This window comes from Takifugu flavidus, chromosome 17 (assembly GCF_003711565.1).
Source record: "Takifugu flavidus isolate HTHZ2018 chromosome 17, ASM371156v2, whole genome shotgun sequence".
Lineage (NCBI taxonomy): Eukaryota > Metazoa > Chordata > Actinopteri > Tetraodontiformes > Tetraodontidae > Takifugu > Takifugu flavidus.
Genome location: NC_079536.1, coordinates 1,428,908 through 1,446,733, shown reverse-complemented (window position 1 = coordinate 1,446,733; position 17,826 = coordinate 1,428,908). Strand labels below are relative to the sequence as shown.

Below are 17,826 nucleotides of genomic sequence, written 5' to 3'. Positions count from 1 at the left end.
ATTCTTACAGTTTTTGATCAAACCCCCATCTGCTGATTCCAGGAGATCTTTAAAGGATCTAAGAGCTTCAGATTTATGAAGCCTGCTCAGCCCCCGGCAGCGCTGATGAAACCATTTCATTCAAACGTGTGTATAAACACTTAATACACGTGTGTGCGTGGATGTAGACTTTTTAGTACTTTGGGTTCATATATTTTTTAGTATTTTGCAGATTCGTGTCTGTATATAAACCAGATCCTCCTGTAATAAAGAACTAAAGGCTGACTGTTGTCACGTGACCTGTCTCCGTCTGTGTCCGATGATGGAACCTGCCTGGAACATCTGGTCCACAGAAAAAGCAAAACAGCTCACAGAACTGGTCCAGTTTAGACCCAAAAATGACAATAAATAATGAAAATGTGTGACGCAGTAGAAAAATGGGCGAACTTTCTATGGTCAATTATAGTTCCGGTCGTCATCAGAATCCATCAAAAATATTTAAACCACAAACTACACACAGAACCGCAAAGTTTAGAGCTTAAAGGGAGCGACAGGTGAAGATTTAAAGCTCAACGCAGCTGAAGAAGTTCCAAAAAGGAGAAATATCACGTGGTGCTTTACCGCCACCCGGTGGACACGCGTGGAACTGCAGACACTAGTTAAACGCGCTCCGACACATTCTGACCTCTGCTGCTCCTCCTGGACTCCAGGGCTGCAGAAATATGCTGCTTTTACAAGTCTTTTAAAATCTGTGAAGCATCATAAATCTTATTTATTCACTAGGTTTATTTAACTAATTCAGTTGCATAGTCAGTTTTAATTTAAATGCAAAAACATATTTAAGGCATTAAAATAGCAAAACTTAATCTTGATCTTAATCTTGAACCCTCCCAGAATGCTTTTATAGTAGTGGAATATTAATCAACAGCCATAAAGTTGTTCATTAACAGAGGAAAAAGGAAAGGTAAAAGTATTCCGTTCAGACTGAGCAGGAAGAGTGAAGACCGCTGTAAAATCCAATAGCTGCCCTGACATGCAAACATTAGTTAACTTTACTAGGTTATCAAAAATATGCATATGTTACTGGTATTTAATTAAGTAACAGTCACTTGCATGTTGAAAAACGCAAAATACTTAGTGTTTAGAGTGAAGATTATTTATATTTAAGCTAACTCGCAACAATAAGTAGCCACTCACACTGCGCATTCAAAGAAGAAGTGCGCCTGCGCAGTAACAACATAAAAAATAAAAAAAATACAGGAAGCTGGAGCTCCAGCAGTGCTTAGAGGGCTGAAGAAAACTTCCCCTGACATCTTACCTGCAAGGTGGTGAGTAGATGATGACTATATTTTCATTTTTGGGTGAACTGTTCCTTTAAGGGGTTATAACCACCAGCAGTAGAAACGTTTTTGACAATGTGCTGCACCTTCATTAGATTAAATTGAGAGACTGTTCTTACTTAAAATCTCCTTCGAAAATATTTCTTGCAGATGCAGTGGAACTGTAAGCAGTGCCTCTTTTCCGCAGACAAAAGAGGAAAGTTGTTAAAACACTGTCGCCTAAAACATGGAGGTTTTACTCGGCAACAACCAACACCATGCCTTCATATGGATTGCTTGTGCGTTTTCAAATCTTTTAATGCACTCAAAGTTCATTTATCTGTTTGGCATTCTCAATCAGACATTGGACAAGCAAGTAAACCCACAGTTGCGTTTCATTGCCAGTTATGTGAATTCATAGAGCCCTGCACTGAAGATGAGTTTTTCAAACATTTACGCACTCATTTAAAACTTAAACAAAGAGTTCCATGTCCATACGAAGGCTGCACATTTCAGAGCAGTGTATATGCAACATTCAATGCACATAAAAGTCGAGTCCACAGTGGGGAGAAGCCACCTTTGTCTCTTTTTGTAGTGTTTGCCATGCAACGTGCCTTTAACTATTGATTGTGTGGCAGGGCGTGGCCTGCCCTCCGAACAGGTGCCCTATGGAGGTAGTGCCTTAATTGGTGGGTGGAGAGAAAAGGTTTATATAAGGCACTGCCTCCAGCTGGCTTTAGTTGTTTTCCCCCTTGGACGGGACGGCGGGGTCGCGGCTTATCTGGGCGGTTCGACCAACAGAAACCGTTTTACAACGCTTTGCCGTAAGGGCACGCGCGCTAGTCTGCACTGGGCAGGTAAGGCGCAGCAATGCGCGTCACTGACTTCCCCCAATCAGTCGATAAACGTTAATGGGGCTGTTCTTGCTGCAGGTGGCTGCCGGCTGGCGTCGGTGGGTCGCGTGGCCCCAGCGGGAACCCTTCACGGAGCTGGTGGCGCCACCAAAAACAGTCGGCACGGACTTCTCGCGTACTGGACAACACTGCTGCTTTGGCTCGGTCGCTTTAGGGACTCTCTCTCCTCTCGAGATCGATCCTCTCTAGACGAGATGCGAGAAGAGAAGAGCGCGAGCGAGGAGACCGAGAGAGAGAGAGAGAGAGCTCAGTTGAGAGAGAGAGACGAGAGAGAGAGAGAGGAGAGAGAGAGAGAGCGAGAGAGGCAGCGAGAGATGAGAGCGAGTCGAGAGGAGCGAGAGAAGCGATCTCAGAGAGCGAGATGCGAGAGGAGGACGCACGAGCTGATTAGCTCGCGATAGAGCTTATCGCTCTCTCTCGATCTCTGTTCGCTCTCTCTAGTCTCTCTCTCTCTCTCTCTCTCTCTCTCTCTCTCTCTCTCTCTCTCTCTCGGGGGACGGCGCTGAGACGTAGTGGTGCCGCCGAGGCGACCACGGAGCTGTTGCTTTCATTTTAGACTCTTAACAGTGCGTGTAAATCGTATCAATGGCATTTACTCTTTTAGGTTTTGTTCTGTTCGTTTCTTGTTTGATGTGGTGTTCTTGTTGGTCACAATTTATTTGCCTGTCTGTGTGAGGTGTGTGTGCTCGTCGCGTCAATTGTTACCGCTGGAACTTTAATTGTTCTCTTTTCTTTGTGGACAGGTGCTGCGGGCCACGGCGGGGACCCAACCCCAGGTGGAGGGCGTTTTCCTCACCCCTCGTGTGTGGTTTTGTTTGCAGTAGCACGGGTGTTTTTAGTTTGTTTCTCCCCTAATTGAGTTTCACTGCCGGTGGGGCCCCAGCCCTGTCCACCCCTTTGTTTGACTTTTGTACAGCCGAGTTATTTTTGTGTTTTAATTTAATAAAATTGTAGTGCCTCACCCTCAATCCTGTCTCTGCCTCTGGAACAGAACCTTATCTGCGCGTGCCTGTTTTCCGGTTAATTCCTGGGGTGAAATTCCCCAGGTGGCGTGGTCGTTAACCGTTCCACCTCTCTCCACCTCGCCACAATTGGAACTTTATAATTTAATTGCTCACTTCTTTTGTATCAACCCCACTTTTGTCATTCAATCTATATTTCACTTATTGATCTTGCGTTATTCCTCGTGCCACCTTCACTTTTCCCTGGTTCAGAATTCATTTCCATACCCTAGACTGGAACGTGACACCTACAGATCAAAAAGTTGACAGTTTGATTCCGCACCCAAAACCGAACATCTGTCAGACGAACTCCAGTTGTTTCCCAGTATTTCAGTTAAAACGTGGACCAAATTGTTCTGAAGAGAGGCGCTTGTGCTGGATATGAGGCGATCCAACCACAAACACGTGACGTGTAGAGAGAAGAAGAAGAAGCGAAAGTGAAAGTTCTCAACTTCGGGCTCCATCCTGAGTGACCGCGCCCTGATGGAAAACCTCTAATATTCAGGTAGCATTTGGTTCTTTCACTGCTGTCGTCTCGAATCAATGTTCCGCTGCGAGATGCGGCTTAATAAGCTGCGTGTTCGCAATGAGCGTGCGCGTGTTTCGGAGGCACATTGCGGCTGGTCGACGGGAATGTTGTGACGCATGATCAAACTTTGTAGCGTGTTTCCTCTAACTGCGTTTTCCGCTAACCCTGAGCCGACATTTTAGAGGTTGAGGAAGCACATTTTAATACTCACAATAAGTCACAATATTATTTGCAGTTAGTGGAAAAATCCACGGAAAGAGGGACACAAACGCGACAGTTTTAGCCTCCTCTCTTTGTCCCTCCACCAGGGGGACAATCAGTCCTTTATTTAAAAAAGGAGAGTATGTAAAGAGGGAGAGATCAAGGCATTCCATTTTATTGTTTTAACAACTGGTTCTTTGTGGAATATGAATTTATTATGGATTTATGAAATGTGTTCTGTTTTGAATAAAGCAGTCAAGAAAATGAAACGCAACCTAAACCCATGGTGTTTTGATATTTTTGGTCCTGTACATGTGGTCAGATAAGATTAGTCTGAGCAGAATTGGGTGTTTTTTGCCCTTTGCTGTGTGTCATCTATTCTATTCAGCATGTTGGGTTGCTTGACTTCTGTTGGGTTGTGTCAACTTGATCATCACTTCTGAGATATTGACACACCTTTTTCCTGAGGCTGGCTCCAATGCTGCCAACACACCTGGCCATGGATATGGTGGGACTTCTGTGATGAGTGGGGTCAGAGGTGGTGGACAAGCTCTGCTCCAAAACAAGCTTGCTAGATATGTTTGGGATCTCCTCCGCCACAACCACCAGCTGCAACTAGTAGCTGTGCACGCCATGCAGAGTTTTGACCTCTAGGTCAGGCTACAGATGTTTTTTCCAGCACCATCATGTGTTCGTGAGAAACATGATGCGCCTGATCAAAAAAGCTGCTTGTAATCTGACAGACGAGCCATGATGAGATGTCAAGGTGCGTTGTTGAAAATGAAGATCCTCTTCTTGGAATCCTGTCTGAGATGACAGAAGATGATGCTGCATTTGACCCACTTTGATGATGTGATGACTTATTTCTGTTTAGTTTTGAATGCATTCTCATCTTATTTGTTGAATTTAATGTTGAGAACTGACATCTTGAAAGAATTTAGGTTTTCTTGTAAACCATAACCAGATAAAAAATGATTTAATTTGTATTTGTGTGCGTCCGTCTAATGCCACCGCACCTTTTGAAACACCCAGGAGAAACATTTTTTCCACAACTATTTTATATTTAACATGGTGTAAACTTTTAAGATGTCCCAAAACTTTTTTCCAATATATATGTGGCCTGTATGATGTACAGGGTGACATCATATAATAGATTTTGATGTGAATGAGCCGACAATACGTCATTGGACAGACCTCTGCTTGTCTTCATACTGAGAATCATGTTCTTTAATCTTATTTTCTGTGTCAGCAGACTGTTCCTGCTTAACCGTTTAGACTCACATTTAAAAATGAGCGAATGTGTGATGGAAGAGGAAGAGAGAGCAGAGTCCACAGTGTCCAGCTGTGTGTCCATGAAGAGCGACAGGTCCAAAGACCGCCCTGAAAACTTCGGTATTGGACCTCAAGGCTCACCTTTAAAGTAAGGTTTTCTGAACCACATAACTCTGCCTTAGAACATTTCACAACCATACAAAACATCATTTTGTAGGTATTAGCCTCTACTATCGTGAAAAATGAAATTCATCAGGTCTTTAAAATGAAACGGTGCACAGTCCTTTCACCATGTTGGCCTGTGGAAAACCAGTGTTGTCGGGCCGATGGACCAGCGTCCCCGTCGTTGCCGGACCACCGTTGGCCACCAGTTGGGTTTTGGGATCAAAGTGGGGGCGTTTCCTGTATCCGGTTCTCCTCACGGATCCATGACTACAACATGTTGCTGCAAGTGCAGAGACGTTTGCTCTGGAAAGAACTTTAGAGCACATTCAGTGCTGCAGGATGAGGGGCTGGAAAAGGTGCCAGTTCTTTTCTCACTGCAGGGAACAGTTAAAAAAAGCAGCTTAAACTCTGAAAACATGAAAATTATACAGATACATCATTGATTTATTGATTCAGTTGTTATCCAGAATGGATTAGAAATGTTCCTGTTTGATAAAAATGCAGTGAATTGGGATTATTTAACTACAACCTCTACAGATTATTTACCTTCATCACAGTCTCATCACTATTTCTGATGTTTCCTCAGGATGGACGAGGACAGAGCAGAGTCCACAGTGTCCAGCTGTGTGTCCCTGAAGAGTGACCACTCAAAGATAAAATAATAGACTTCAGAAGTTCAGACCAAATGTAAGAAAACTAAAGCGTGATGATGTGTTTGTGTGCCAGCTGTTAGTCACATTAACAGCAGCAGGTTGTGAGTTTATTATTGGAGATGTTTAACACTTAAACCTCAGACAGTCATATAGTTACATACTTAATGTGAATATTGTTGATTAGAAACAAGAATCATGTTTAAAACTGAAAGATGAATTCAGACATAAATGCTGGAACAATATTGAGTCTTGATCAGGTTTTTTCATCCTATAAATCAAAGGACTAATAGAGATGTGTTTCATAGTGAGAGGGGGGAGCACATCCTATCAAACTGGGACCAGGCAGCTCCACCAGGAGAGTCCTCTTGTTCACAATCTGGAAGCAGATCTGGAGATGCTGAAATGAAGCCCAAACAAAGTAAAACTGTTCAATATAAAATTGAACTTGTGATGTCATGAATTTGTAGTTGTGTTGATGATTTATTATAGATGGAAATCATTGGTTTACTTATGTTCAGGAAGTGATCTGCAGGAGGTGATAGAAGGTCATAAGATCAGTCTGAAGAGAAGATGTGAACATGTGACTGAAGGAACTAATGAAGCAGGAAGTGGAACCCTGCTGAACAAGATCTACACTGAGCTCTACATCACTGAGGGACAAAGTGAGGAGGTGGACACACAACATGAGGTGAGACAGCTTGAGAGAACCTCCAAGAAGAACATCCAGGACACTCCAATCAAGTGCCAGGACATCTTCAAAGTCTTATCTGAGCAACAGAGACACATCAGAGTGGTTCTGACCAACGGTGTCGCCGGCATTGGAAAAACCTTCTCAGTGCAGAAGTTCAGTCTGGACTGGGCAGAAGGTTTGGAGAACCAAGACATCAGTCTGGTGCTTCCGCTCTCATGCAGGGAGCTGAACTTGATCAGAGATGAGCAGCACAGTCTTCTCTCACTGCTTCATGTTTTCCATCCAACATTACAGAAGATCAGAGCAGAAGATCTGACTGTCTGGAAACTTCTGTTCATCTTTGATGGCCTGGATGAAAGCAGATTTTCACTGGGTTTCAACAAGCATCAGGTCATCTCTGATGTCACACAAGTATCGTCAGTTGAGGTGCTCCTGGTGAACCTCATCCAGGGGAACCTGCTTCCCTCAGCTCTCATCTGGATCACCTCCAGACCTGCAGCAGCCCATCAGATTCCTCCCTCGTGTGTTGACAGGATCACAGAAGTACGAGGCTTCACTGTCCCAGAAGGAGGAGTACTTCAGGAGGAGGTTCAGTGATGAAGATCTGTCCAAGAGAATCATCTCACACATCAAGGCCTCCAGGAGCCTCCACATCATGTGTCTGATCCCAGTTTTCTGCTGGATCACTGCTATAGTTCTGGAGGACATGATGACCAGAGACCAGAGAGGAGAGCTGCCCAAAACCCTGACTGACCTCTACTCACACTTCCTGAGGGTTCAGATAAAGAGGAAGAAGCAGAAGTATGGAGGAAAGCAGAGACCAGGGAAACTGACTAAGGCTGATAAAAAACTCCTTCTGAAGTTGGGTCGGCTGGCGTTTGAACATCTGGAGAAAGGAAACATCATGTTCTACTCAGAAGACCTGGAGCGATGTGGACTGGACGTCTCTGAGGTGTCGGTGTACTCAGGAGTTTGTACAGAGATCTTCAAGAGAGAGAGTGTGATCTTCCAGAAATCAGTCTACTGCTTTGTTCATCTGAGCATTCAGGAGTTTCTGGCTGCCGTCTACATGTTCCACCGTTACACCAGGAAAGACACAGTGGTTATAAATCAGTTCCTAAAATCTTCTAAACCAAGCTGGTTTTCTTGTTAAATAACGATCCAGTCACATCTCTTGATGACTTCCTCAGGAGAGCACTAATGAAATCTCTTGAAAGTGAAAATGGCCACCTGGACTTGTTTGTTCGCTTCCTTCATGGTCTCTCTCTGGAGTCCAATCAGAGGATCTTGGGTGGACTGTTGGATCAGATGGAGAACCACCCAGAAACCATCCAGAAGGTCCTCAACAACCTGAAGGAGGAGAACAGTGATGAATCTCCCCAGACAGAAGCATCAACATCTTCCACTGTCTGATGGAGATGAAGGATCAGTCAGTCCATCAGGAGATCCAAGAGTTCCTGAAGTCAGAGAAGAAATCAGAGAGAGAAACTGTCAGAGATCCACTGTTCAGCTCTGGCCTACCTGCTGCAGATGTCAGAGGAGGTTCTGGATGAGCTGAACCTGCAGCAGTACAACACCTCAGATGAGGGACGACGTCGCCTGATTCCAGCTGTGAGGAACTGCAGGAAGGCCGTGTAAGTCCAGATGTGATTAAGAACACAGGCTGTTAACAGCAGACATGAGTGACTCTGTCAGGAAAAGGCTCCATTGAGTGATCTCACCAGACACTTTGTTCTTCTCGTGTTGTCCAGTGTTAGAAGCTTTTAAATTCCATGTCTGAAGGTTAAAGGTCATCTTGTTCACAGCTACAGCTGGGAATTTAACTTAAAAGCCATCTCTGTTCTGTTTTATACCTTGTAAGAACATCTCCATTTCTGACTGATTATTTTTGGGTGACTATCTGAAACACCAGATGTTCTGTCGACTGTTTTCCTGTTCAGGTTTTCAGAAACGAGTGTGGACTCAACATATCTGCTCATATCTGACAGGTTGTATTTTGTCTTTATTCAGTTTAAGGTACTGCAGGTTATCAGAGCTCAGCTGTGACTCTCTGGCCTCGGCGCTGAGGTCCAATCCCTCCCATCTGAGGGTTCTGGACCTGAGCTACAACAGTCTAAAGGATTCAGGGGTGAAGCTGCTCTGTTCTAGACTGGAGAGTCCAAACTGTAAGCTGGAGACTCTCAGGTCAGTTCAGCTGTGTCTAAAGTCCGTATTTCATTCATCTACAAAGATTCCAAGCAGATTTATTTGTAACTAAGCAAAGCAAAATCTGAACACGTCTGACTGAAACAAATGGGATTTATTGTGGTTTTTAGATTGAAGGACTGCAGGTTATCAGAGATCAGCTGTGACTCTCTGGCCTCGGTGCTGAGGTCCAATCCCTCCCATCTGAGGGTTCTGGAGCTGAGTGGGAACCAGCTGAAGGATCCAGCAGTGAAGCTGCTCTGTGGTTTTCTGCAGGATCCTCTCTGTAAGCTGGAGACTCTCAGGTGAGTTCATGTATTTTATTGTTCGACAGTACGATTTACTTCCTTATAAAGATTATTACTAAAGGTCCACTGAAAATAAAAGGACAGTCAGAGGTTCTGAAAGCAGTGAGGAACATCACAGGTGAGGGGGGAGCAGATATGAGGATGAAAAACCCATTGTGAAGTAGGTAAAAAAGCACTCGGAGAGCACATACTGTGACATCCACCCACAGTATCGTATATTTGCTGGACTAATACAAGGTTAGATAACATAGTCGGCAGCTTTAAGATCAAAGCCAGGGACCCGTTCTGCATCAACACAAAGCTGATATAGTCTGTTGTGGACTGGGATGAGAGGGTTCTCAGGTCAAACCCTGGTGTGGACAAAACATGGTGTTCTGGTAGTGGAGCAGGCCCCTGAACACCTCCAGAGCACTGCCAATGTACCTGTAAAGCCAAACCCCTTGTTACTTGCTTGGCACTTTAGTGGTTCCTGGTGGTGGGTAAGTGTAATTGCAAGTAGAATAGGGAAAGGTTTGTGACGCCACCACGCAGAGGCGTGCCTTCCACACCTGGAAGGTGTTTCCAATTGTCCTCATTCCCAAGCTAGAAAAGCAATGAGACAATTCTCGAGGTGTTTGCTCGCAAGATCTGGAGGGACATTTGGTAAGCACCATTTTAATTTGTTTTAAGCCTTAAATTTCAGTGTGTCGGAAGAAAGACGTAATACTGTATTGTGACTGCGCTGATTGTTGAGTTAGAACGTTCACTTTCCCAAACAGCACTTTTTACAATTAGGATGTTGGTGTTCAGTGAGAGGCGCAGGCCCAAACAGGTATATTGTTGTAGTTTGTAGCGACTAAAACACAATTAACCCTGGTTGTCTTAATGAAATTATGGTGTAGCCTACTTCCTTGGTTACATTATTGCGAGTTTGCACATTTATATTTATGACTATTGGGTTTTATGTGTAATATGTCTCTGTGAGTTTCTTAAATATGTTCATTTCTTTATTGTCGAACAACCCCATATGTTTATATTTCTTTTTGTTCTATTTCAAGGTTTTTCACCTAGTGGCCACTGGGCTACCTGTTGTGATCTTGGGCTGTCTGTCTGTAAACTAAGAAGTCACCCTGATGGAAATATTATAAAGGAGAAAAGAAAACGGAAACCCAGACTGTTGCCTCTGAGTGAAATCCTAGTCAACCTTCAATCTTGCAATTCCTTTCAAGTTGGAAAATAAGGGCAGCTAAACCTGAGGGAAAAGGAAAACCTTCACCCCCCCCAAAAATAACTTGACAATACCCTTGAGCAAGGTACCGAACCCCTAAATGCTGACTTAGGGCCCTGCAATCAGCTGGGGACTCATCCAGGGCCGCCAAACTGGTTGAGGAGGATCCATTGCCGATGTGGGAGATCTCCTCCTTTCATGCCTTCCCTGAGTTCCTGGATGTAGTGACCTGGACCTGTGATGGCCCCGATAACTCCCACTCCTGACTCCAGAATGCCGCCAGCCATGACACATAGACAGGCCCCCCGGGATGGAACGGAGAACCTGTTGTGTTTATGTGTTGTGATCTTCTAATCTCTTTTCTTTTTTTAGTTTGATTGACTGCAGTTTATCAGAGATCAGCTGTGACTCTCTGGCCTCGGCGCTGAGGTCCAATCCCTCCCATCTGAGGGTTCTGGACCTGAACTCCAACAGTCTAAAGGATTCAGGGGTGAAGCTGCTCTGTTCTGGACTGGAGAGTCTCAACTGTAAGCTGGAGACTCTCAGGTCAGTTCAGCTGTGTCTAAAGTCCATATTTCATTCATCTACAAAGATTCCAAGCAGATTTATTTGTAACTAAGCAAAGCAAAATCTGAACACGTCTGACTGAAACAAATGGGATTTATTGTGGTTTTTAGATTGAATCGCTGCTGGTTATCAGAGATCAGCTGTGACTCTCTGGCCTCGGCGCTGAGGTCCAATCCCTCCCATCTGAGGGTTCTGGACCTCAGTCTTAACCAGCTGAAGGATCCAGGAGTGAAGCTGCTCTGTGGTTTTCTGCAGGATCCTCTCTGTAAGCTGGAGACTCTCAGGTATGCAGTGAATTAAATACTGAAATGAAAAAGAATTAAAGCTGATCTGGTTTATAGTGACAAAAAGAACTGTCGGCTTTTCTGAACCAACACTAAATGATTACTGTATGTGCAAGAACTGTAAAATGGCATCTTTTATCTGTCATTCAGATTAAAGGACTGCAGGTTATCAGAGATCAGCTGTGACTCTCTGGTCTCGGCGCTGAGGTCCAATCCCTCCCATCTGAGGGTTCTGGACCTGAACTACAACAGTCTAAAGGATTCAGGGGTGAAGCTGCTCTGTTCTGGACTGGAGAGTCCAAACTGTAAACTGGAGAGGCTCAGGTCAGTCTTCATTTTTCTACCTATATACCAGCTGCTAAGATGGTGAAGTGAGGTGCTGTTCTCAACACTGCTATGATGCACCACATAAAAAAATTCCTTGTAATATTGTGAATTCAGGTCTGACCCAACTAAGAACTAACGTAGGTTTAGTACTGACGCAGATAACATGCAGACCTGCACCGTATAACCTTATCCTGCATTTTTCAGATTGCTTTACTGCAGCTTATCAGAGATCAGCTGTGACTCTCTGGCCTCGGCGCTGAGGTCCAATCCCTCCCATCTCAGAGAACTGGACCTGAGTGGGAACCAGCTGCAGGATCCAGGAGTGAAGCTGCTCTGTGGTTTTCTCCACTTTCCAAACTGCCGACTGGAAACTCTGGGGTAAACACCATTCTCAAAAATGTCCATTATTCCATCCGAGGGTCCTCACTGTGTGTGTGTGTGTGTGTGTGTGTGTGTGTGTGTGTGTGTGTGTGTGTGTGTGCCCAGTTCCTTCAGGAGGGAGGGCCACACGGGGACCACTTATTCATGATAAACTGATTTAAGGACAATGAAAAAGCCGACAGATGGTAACCAAAATTAGACAAAACTACGTGAGGGTGCCTGGTAGACACCAGCCAACGAGGAGGGAGATGGTGAGGGAGACAGGAAGTCATCTAAGACAGGTTGTGCCTTTAAAGATGAGCCACAGGGGAGATGGATCTCCATGATGAGATGGGAGGGAAAGAGGTGGGGAGAACCTGGGAAGAGTGAGGGCCAGAACAATATATATTCTCCTCTGGAACAGTGCAAACCTGAGAGGTTGGAATTGTGGTAATTACATATTACTATCATTTTTTAACCTGTAACTAAATTAAATATTTACAGATCATGCCTTTGATTAACCTTTCAGATGAATACTGGTTTCACTTATAAGTTTCCCTTCTTTATTTAGATTATGGGCCTGCAGCTTATCAGAGATCAGCTGTGACTCTCTGGCCTCGGCGTGAGGTCCAATCCCTCCATCTCAGAGAACTGGACCTGAGTCGGAACCAGCTGCAGGATTCAGGAGTGAAGCTGCTCTGTGGTTTTCTCCACTTTCCAAACTGCCGACTGGAAATCTGAGGTAAACACCATTCTCAAAAATGTCCATTATTCCATCGAAGGTCCTCACACTTCTGAGTGTGTGTGTGTGTGTGGTGCCCAGTTCCTTCAGGGGGGAGGGCCACACGGGGACCACTTATTCATGATAAATTGATTTAAGGACAATGAAAAAGCCAAAAGATCGTAACCAAAATTACACAAAACTACGTGAGGGTGCCTGGTAGACACCAGCCAACGAGGAGGGAGATGGTGAGGGAGACAGGAAGTCATCTAAGATAGGTTGTGCCTTTAAAGATGAGCCACAGGTGAGATGGATCTCCATGATGAGATGGGAGGGAAAGAGGTGGGAGAACCTGGGAAGAGTGAGGGCCAGAACAATATATATTCTCCTTTGGAACAGTGCAAACCTGAGAGGTTGGAATTGTGGTAATTACATATTACCGTACTATCATTTTTTAACCTGTAACTAAATTAAATATTTACAGATCATGCCTTTGATTGACCTTTCAGATGAATACTGGTTTCACTTATAACCTTATAAAAGTTTCCCTTCTTTATTTAGATTAAGGGACTGCAGGTTATCAGAGACCAGCTGTGGCTCTCTGGCCTCGGCGCTGAGGTCCAATCCCTCCCATCTCAGAGAACTGGACCTCAGCATCAACAATCTGCAGGATTCAGGAGTGAAGCTGCTGTCTGCTCTCGTAGAGAATCCAGACTATGGGCTGGAGACATTGAGTCATAGCTGGTTGAAGCCAGTCAACTCCCGCTCATCTGCTGCATCACTCACTGACCACTGGTGAAGAGCATCTGTGGAAACATCTGCTGTCTACTCCGTCCATAGATGAAGAATTCAGTTTTTAAAAAGCGCTGGTGGACTTTCAGGAGATCAGTCGATGGTCGACAAAGCAGAAGCAGCTTCGCCTTGAAGTTAAATTAGTTCCTGGTATCACACAATGCATCTTTATAAAGTTCTAAATGGCTCCTCGGCCACTCTTATAAGCATGAAAACATTCTCTTAATTGTCTCTTCAAATGTCTGTATTATACGTTACTATTTTACATCATGCCTTCAGAATCTTTAGGGTTTAGTATTTACTGTCTCTGTGACATGGAGCATTGGAATATTTCAGCTGCAGCCAGCAAAAACCCATCAGAATGACGGCTATCGGTGGGAACCGCAGGTCATTTGACTTTAGTCAATCTGTTCAATGTTATATGATTTATTGCAATCTAATAAAAACAAATAATAAATGTGGGAAATAGGAAATAAAAAGAAGCAAAATTACCAAATAAAACTCCCATGAATACTGTAAATTTAAAGATGTCAAGAATGGAATATCAGCTTAAATGGAATCAAACATAAAGTGAAAAGGCCTCTAAGTTTACTGCAAAAATAAACACTAAATCAAGAGCAACACGCGCCAAAAACGTCTCATTCTCTCTTCTGTCTCCACTCATTCTTTTATATTCTCTTAAGATAATGGGGACGGGGTCGTGTGATAACAAAACAACCTAATTGGGGACTATATTTTTGTTGCAAGAACTTTGGCTCTTCAGAAGTTTCTATGTTGGCTTCCACAGATTGTGCATCCACTAGAAACTCAGTGTTTTTGAGGAACTACCAGGAGTGGCTGGAGTGGAGGCCAATGACGCTATAGCTACATATAGCTACATATAGATCACCGTTTGTCACAGCCCCATTTCCCCAGTTCCCTCCTGTCCCCCTGCCTCTGCTCCACTCACCTGCAGCACAGCTGCAGCTCATTCCCAACCAGCCCTGCTATCAGCCTCCCCTGCACTCTCACTCTTTGCCAGATTGTTCTTCTGCTTTGATGCGAGACTTTCCAGCGTTATTTCCCTGCTGGATTACCCGTTACCGACCCTGCCTGTCTTCGTTCTGCCTGCCTCGCCTGTTCCCTGGACAACCTACCTGCTTTCTGCCCCTGACTACGACTTCTGCCTCAGCGTTTCTGGTTCCTGTCTGCTGCTCGCCTGGTTTTGACTTCTCCGCCTGGCCCCGACTTCGCTGCTGCTCGTCCCCAGTCTGCTCCGCTACATCGTCGGCCTCCTCTCCTGTGAGCCCCTTTCTGTCACTCCTGCCCGCTGTCAGCGGAACTGCACGGTTCCGAGGATTTACGTCCTTCCCCCTTGGTGCCGCATTCCATCTCTGCTCGACCCACTCCCCGAGCCTGCAACCCATAGACTTTGTGTGGGCCCTGAGCCTGAAGAACGGACTATTTCCTGTGTTTCCTTGTCTGCCTGAGTTCCTGTTTGCCCGTGTGCTAATAAAAGTCATTACCAGAGGAACTCTTTTATTGGGGGCAGAAAAGGTACATTTTTACCTGGTAAAATTCAGTCAAAAGAGCACTAAAAGCATGAATAAACTGAATCATGTAGATTCTAATGACATAAGCTGGAGCTCCTCCAGTTACAGCCCATAATGAGACTGCAACTGTTTCTGTGAAAGTGAACTTTTATACAGTTTACATTCTGCAGATTTCTGTCAAATTTCAATGCAAACATTCAGGTTAATCGATATAATAGAAATCTGTTACACATCATGGATCAGTCAGTAATCTTGGACAACAGCAACGTTTAATCCTGGATCACTGCTCCATATATTTAAATGAACAAAGACGGCTGATACTGATTTAACCACTGATGGAAACATTGATTCATTTAAATCAGGGGTGTCAAAGTCAAATGGACGGAGGGCCAAATAAAAAATGTAGCTCCAAGCCGAGGGCCAGACTGATCCAATGTTCATTGGAAAATTTTTAAATGACCGCATGTAGTCTAGTGAAGCAAACTGAACCAACTGAAAACCTAACAAATATTTTACAATATGATCAGATAAATAAAGCAATAGTTTCTTATGGCTCTGTCAGTCATTTTTAATTTTCAAGAAACACAAAAGACAAATTTGCTTTCTATAAAAATCCCCATAACATGAACATTAAATGAATGAAGCGGTATTATTCAAGGCACCATCAGTAGATTTTCTCATTTAGCAAAAGTGGGCTAAATTTACTTCAAAGAAAAAAATTATAACAGCAATTTTCTATCATTCACTCAACTGAAATATTTTTAGAACATAATTGGATTGAAATACAATAACATAAAGTGCAAAAATCTATGAACCAAAAACAACACTTTCTTCAAGGAAAAGGCACATGTGCAGTGAAAAATATTGAACTTTAACTTTTAAACTTGAGCTGAGTAATAATTGTAAATGTGTTATTGCAGCTTAATGTTCACTTGTTTGAGGCTGATACTTGGTGGTGTCTCATCTTTTGGACGAGTTCATCAATGTTGGGGGTCCGGCTCTGAGCTGAGGAACTCCTCACAACTGAGTGAAGGTGTTCAGCAGGAAGTCCACTTCTGTGTGATGTTTTGTTCAGCTTCATCAAAGAAAGCAGTTGTTCCCGCAGGTCTGTGCTGCCAAACACAGGCAACGTTGGAGCAGCCTGGATGTGTGTCGGGGAGGAAACGGGCAAACTCCGCAGCACCCACTGCCCCTTGTGTTGCCTTCAGGGCATCACTGCATTGGAGCTCAATCACCTCCATTTGGAGCTTTGGTGCTGAGCTTTCCACCTCAACCTCAAACGGACGGCTGAGCAGTTCAAACCTGCTTTTTGGTGCTTTGAAGTCAGTGACTCGGCGTGGGAAGTCAGCGGCGAGAACACTCATTTAATCAGCAAACTGTGCTCGGGAACACGCTGGTAGAGAGCTTCTCTTTCAGGCTCTGGCAGCTGGGAAAGTGGCTCAAGTTTCCTTTGTGCATCTGTGCCTCCCACAGAGTGCGTTTGGTTCTAAAGGCCTTCACTGTACTGTACATATCAGAGGGGACACCACCCCGACCCTGCAGCTGCTGCTTCATTGCATTCAGATGACTCGGAATGTCCCACAGAAAAGCCGTTTCACACAAGAACCTTTGGTCTGGGAGCTGAGTGTGTCTTTCCCTTTGCTGTCCAAGAACATCCGATCTCCTCAGGAAGCTGGAAACATCTCTGCAGCACCTTTCCCTGGCTTAGCCATCGCACCTCAGTGTGATGGGGCAAATCACCACGCTGCGTTTGCCACTGGCTCAGAAACGCCTTGAACTGGCGCTGAATTAAACCTTTGGCTCTGATAAAGTTCCCTGCGTGCGTGATGGTGAACATTCCATGTTCCATGTCCAGGGCTTCAGCACACAACGATTCCAGGTGGATGATGCAATGATGAGCTGTCAGTTCAGCCGTAACGTTTTCCTCCTGCATCTTCTCCCGTATCTTGGCCACCAGTCCACTCCTGTGTCCACACATGGCAGCTGCTCCGTCTGTTGTCCAACCCACCAGTTTTTCCCGAGGCAGCTCCATCTCATTTCCACATCATCACCTCTTCATACAAATCCTGTCCTGTGGTTGTGCCGTGCACAGGACGTAACGCCAGGAACTCCTCTGTCACGTGAGGCTGGAGTCCCCTCTAATGTCGGTGCTTCATCCACAGCCAGGGAAGATGCCATGAAATCTTTCCCCTTTTTCTCCAGCTGCTCTTTTAGATTGAGGGACAACAATGGTGTTCTGCTCAGGCTCCCGTTTCAAAAGAGTCGCCTTTTGTCTGGGCAAACTTGCTCACAAACTTTAAGCACGCAGTGTTTGATGGAATCCCCCTCTGGAAATGGCCGGGCTGATTGAGTGATCTCTTCTGCCAGAATCAAACTGGCCTTGACAGCAGCCTCGCTTTGAGATTTGGTTTCTGAACAGAGCCTGTCCAGATTTGAGGCCTGGTTTTAATTCCTCAACCTTCTGTAGCTTTTGTTCCATGTCCATGTTCTTGTCTTTGTCCGCGTGGTTAGCTTCATGATGCCGTCTCAGATGATATTCTTTCATTACCGCCACCCTTTCTCCACTCAGAAGACACCAGGTTTCCCAGCTGCCTCCGTGAACATGTGCTCCCACTCCCACCTTGTTTGAACCCCCGGTTCTCAGTGTCCACCTTCCGTTTTGCCATTTTATGGGTATCTGAAAGTTAACTTTTGCTGTTATGCTAATGACTACTGATAAATAATTAAAAGAAGCCACCTCCCGCTCAGACTGTCACCGTTGCATTGTGGGAAATGTAGTATTGGCCTGTGTAAAACATCTGCGGCCTGTGGGCCGGTTCT

At 44.7% G+C, this 17,826-nt stretch overlaps 2 protein-coding genes and 1 long non-coding RNA gene across 10 annotated transcripts in view; all 3 read left to right on the top strand.

Annotated features, from left to right (window-relative positions):
* LOC130514229 (NACHT, LRR and PYD domains-containing protein 14-like) overlaps positions 1–17,826 on the top strand; it is a 115,752-nt gene that overhangs the window by 32,863 nt on the left and 65,063 nt on the right. For 2 of the 8 annotated variants that reach the window (XM_057013706.1, XM_057013707.1), the window contains 5 exons: positions 9,040–9,213; positions 10,796–10,969; positions 11,101–11,274; positions 11,425–11,598; positions 11,806–11,979. In XM_057013706.1, the coding sequence (XP_056869686.1) occupies positions 9,040–9,213; positions 10,796–10,969; positions 11,101–11,274; positions 11,425–11,598; positions 11,806–11,979 (870 nt within the window). Of the gene's footprint in view, positions 1–3,632; positions 3,719–4,200; positions 4,796–5,195; positions 5,364–9,039; positions 9,214–10,795; positions 10,970–11,100; positions 11,275–11,424; positions 11,599–11,805; positions 11,980–13,243; positions 14,984–17,826 lie in introns of those variants that run through there. The other 6 variants (XM_057013714.1, XM_057013709.1, XM_057013710.1 and 3 more) reach the window with 4 other exon arrangements.
* On the top strand, positions 6,050–7,461 carry LOC130514237 (NLR family CARD domain-containing protein 3-like). Its single transcript, XM_057013725.1, has 3 exons — positions 6,050–6,067; positions 6,339–6,451; positions 6,552–7,461. Exons 2-3 carry the CDS (start codon positions 6,436–6,438, stop codon positions 7,319–7,321), a joined length of 786 nt encoding a protein of 261 aa, XP_056869705.1. The 5' UTR covers positions 6,050–6,067; positions 6,339–6,435; the 3' UTR covers positions 7,322–7,461.
* Positions 9,649–10,363, top strand: LOC130514241 (uncharacterized). The gene is made up of 2 exons (XR_008946965.1): positions 9,649–9,858; positions 10,254–10,363. It is a non-coding gene; the product is annotated as an uncharacterized LOC130514241 (long non-coding RNA).